This window comes from Colobus angolensis, unplaced genomic scaffold (genome assembly GCF_000951035.1).
Source record: "Colobus angolensis palliatus isolate OR3802 unplaced genomic scaffold, Cang.pa_1.0 Scaffold527, whole genome shotgun sequence".
NCBI classification, from domain to species: Eukaryota; Metazoa; Chordata; class Mammalia; order Primates; family Cercopithecidae; genus Colobus; species Colobus angolensis.
This window is the reverse complement of record NW_012118788.1, coordinates 192,550-196,044: the sequence shown is the minus strand read 5'-3', so window position 1 is coordinate 196,044 and position 3,495 is coordinate 192,550. Positions and strand designations below refer to the sequence as shown.

At 49.3% G+C, this 3,495-nt stretch overlaps 1 protein-coding gene across 1 annotated transcript in view; it reads left to right on the top strand.

The window, feature by feature from the left end:
• The window catches only part of CABIN1 (calcineurin binding protein 1), a 178,029-nt gene that overhangs the window by 43,863 nt on the left and 130,671 nt on the right, over nucleotides 1-3,495 (top strand). The window contains exons 7-9 of the mRNA XM_011960860.1: nucleotides 887-1,016; nucleotides 2,601-2,750; nucleotides 3,258-3,270. Coding sequence (XP_011816250.1) covers nucleotides 887-1,016; nucleotides 2,601-2,750; nucleotides 3,258-3,270 — 293 coding nt within the window. The remainder of the gene's footprint in view (nucleotides 1-886; nucleotides 1,017-2,600; nucleotides 2,751-3,257; nucleotides 3,271-3,495) is intronic.

Here is a 3,495-nt window from a genome sequence, read left to right as displayed (position 1 = left end):
CAATCAGTTTTATGTGTATAGTGGAATCACACTATGTGACCTCTTTTGTCTCCTGCTTCTTCCCAGTACTGTATCTTGGCCTTCTTTCTGGTCAGTAAGCACACTCCTCGACCATCTGTGTAGTGACTGCTTGGCAACCCATTGTGTGAATTGGACATTCTTTATTTAACCAGGTGCCATGGTGGGACAGAATGGTTTCGAGATTTTTTTTTTTCCTTGAGACAGGGTCTTACTCTGTTGCTCAGGCTAGAGTGCGGTGGTACTATCAAAGCTCACTGCAGCTTCGACCTCCTGGGCTCCAGCGATTCTCGCTGAAGTGATTCTCAAGCGTCAGCCTCCTGAGTAGCTGAGACTGCAAGGTGTACACCAACGTCCCTGACCAATTTTTGTATTTTTTGTAGAGATGGGGTTTCATCATGGTGCCCAGGCTAGTCTCCAACTCCTGGGCTCAAGCGATCTGCCCAACTTGGCCTCTAGAGTGCTGGGATTGTAGGTGTGAGCCCTGTGCCTGGCTATTTCCAGATTTTTTGAAGGCTGTTTTCCAATTAGCCAATACCTAATCACTGTGAGCCCTGTTGGATTTTTGCAGTAGTTCCTAGAGGTGGGATTCCTGGGTCGAGGATCTGTGTGTAATTGCCTGTGGTCCTCCAAAAAGATCCTATGGTCTGTCCTCTGCCAGAGTCTTTGGTTCTGCTCACCTTGCAGTGCCCAGTCTACTCTGGATCTTATTACTAACCTGACTGAATTAGTTCAGATGGTATCTCATTATTGTTTACTAGGCATTTCTTTGATTCTAGGAGTGGGAATATTTTCCTGATGTTAACTGGCAAGGCCAGAGCTTCTGAGTACGGTCCCAGAAGTCATAAACTGTTTCTTTCCCCACCAGCATGTCTGTACTTCATCTGCAAAGCTTTGGAGAAGGATTGCCGGTACAGCAAAGGACTGGTCCTCAAGGAGAAGATTTTTGAGGAGCAGCCTTGTCTCCGGAAGGACTCTCTCAGAATGTTCCTCAAGTGGTAAGTCCTGCCTCTTCCCATGCCATGTGTGCATGCTCTCCTGTGTGGCTGGTGAAGGTCAGGAGCACGTCACATTTTCCCCTCAGGTCCATGGATAGAGCCCCTGTGCTCTGGGGCTTCATGCCCTGCTGCAGCCCCTCATCTAGTGAACTGACCTTGGGCTGCCTTGTTTATCACCCACCTGTACCTAATCTCGGCAAGGCCTCCTCAGGCTGCCTGCTGCCCACCTCTCCTGCTGCCCTGCCAGCTTTCAGTGTTTGCTAGCTCTCCTCTGGATGCTTGGGGCAGCCTGCTGCCCAACTTGCCTCCTGCCTTTCCCCTCCCAGGATTTTATTCCCAGTGCTGCCCAAGATCAGTGTCCCAAACATGCTTCTGATCATGTACCACCCCTGCCTTGCCTCTAGGACACAGCCCATGCTCAGTTGCTTTACCAAAGAGGTTCTTTGCAGCCTCACCCCATAGTTCTCCCACCTCACCTCCTGCTTTTTCCTTCCCAGACTCCTTTTATTAAGGCTGCGCCAAGTCCCTTGCAGTTTCCAGGCGTGGTTCCATTGTGTGGCATCCTATCTTCTCACCCTGGCTCCCACTGCGCTCTAAACTGTCATGCTATCTTCCCACCTCTCCACCTGTCCTGCCATTGCCCCTGCTTTGCCAGGTGTCCTCCCACAGGCACACTTCTGAAGTGACCCAACAATACCTGCTCCTCTTGCCCAGACTGTCCTGATGCCTGCCAGCAGGGCTACACCTCAGAGCTGCTCGCTTACGAACTTATCTGTTTCTCAGGTCACCTCTCTGTTGCTTTCTGAGCTCTAGCTACCTTTCCCCTGAGCCCAGCCAACTCCTCCTGCCCTCTGGTCTTCCTTGGCCCTGTAGGGGTTGATTAGTAGTGATTTATCTTGGCGTCTGTCCCCTGTGAGCCTGTCCTTCTCCTGAGGGAACTACATGTTGGCAGAGATAGGAACTGAGGGAACATCTGTCATGAGGGAGCTAACCTTCGTGAGGGAGACAGATGAGAAGCACATGAAACAGATAAATTCCTGAGTAGTTCTGCAATGTAACCCTGCTGGGAAGCACCAGGACAGTGGGCAGGAGGGCAGGTGATGCTGGGTCACCTCAGAAGTGTCTGTGGGAGGACACCTAGGGCCTCCCAGGCCCTGCCCTTTCTTTATTTTTGGGTCATGATACACTTTGGTGAGCTTCACTTGTCCGATGACTTTTTGTTGGCATGGGCAGTATAGGATAGTTAAATTCTTTAAAGATTTTCTAATAATAATTGAGAGAAAGATTTTATTTTTCTGTGGCTTTTCAGATATTATTTTGATACTGTTAATACATTTGAAAACCCTTTCTTTGCCCAGTTTTGAATTGTCAAAGGAACAAAGAATATTACTCATTTCTAGTGTATGTGGTGTTAAGAAGGCTATTTACTGCCCTCCCCAGGCCAGACTTAAGTGGTTATTTTATTTATAGGAAGAAACAATACACATTAAAAGGTATTAACCTAAATGCATTTTTGTGTGTAAAATTTCAGCCTCGGTTCTAGTTTGTAACATTGTAATTTCTCCCTGTCTCACATGCTTTTAGTGACATGTCGATTCATGACGTTTCGGTGAGTGCAGCTGAGACCAAGGCGATTGTAGATGAGGCCTTGGGGCTGCGAAAAAAGAGGCAAGCGCTGATTGTGCGGGAGAAGGAGCCGGACCTGAAACTTGTGCAACCCATTCCTTTCTTGACGTAGGTTGTCTAGCGTCTCTGGGAGTGCTGGGTCGGCCAGTAGGCCCTGGTGTGGGACACTACCCTGCACAGGAGGAAGAGACTTTGAGGCTTGATCCTGGCTGGGTTGGTGGTATGGATGGGGGCTGGGTGCATAGTGGCCAAATGGTTGGAGGTGCATGCTTGCTTCATTACTAAGAAATAGGTCAGCTCTCTCTCAAGTACATCCAGTCTCAGTCCCTTTTTGCTGTTGCTGTTCTTGACCCCAGCCACCTGCCACATTCCTGTAAGGCCTTTCTCAGCCTGTCCCATCTAGGAGGGGAATGGAAACTAACATTTGCCAGGCACTTGCCAGGAGGAAACTGATGCTCAGAGCAGTTCAATGGGGAGCCCAGAGACAATCCCAGGTCTGGGCTTCCCTGCTCTCAAGTCCATGTTTTCCCTGTAGGGCCATGTGGGGAGCCCTGTGAGATGGGCCTCAATATAGTCCTTGCCAGCCCCATGATGTGAGAGTCTCTCTCTCTTCAGGAAGGGCAAATTGGTATTGGCAGTTCCCTGGAGTTGGGGTAGTTTAGTCCCTTAGCTAGCTCTGGAATTCAATTTCTGTATTTAAAATTCTGACATTGAATCGTTAAGTTTAGCATGACTTAGCAGTAGTGTTCCATTTCTACTTCCCACCCACTACCTCCACCCCGTCTGCTTACTCTGAGGGAGCTCTGGCCTGGATCAGACTGACCTGACCTGGGTCCAATCCTGGCACTCCTAA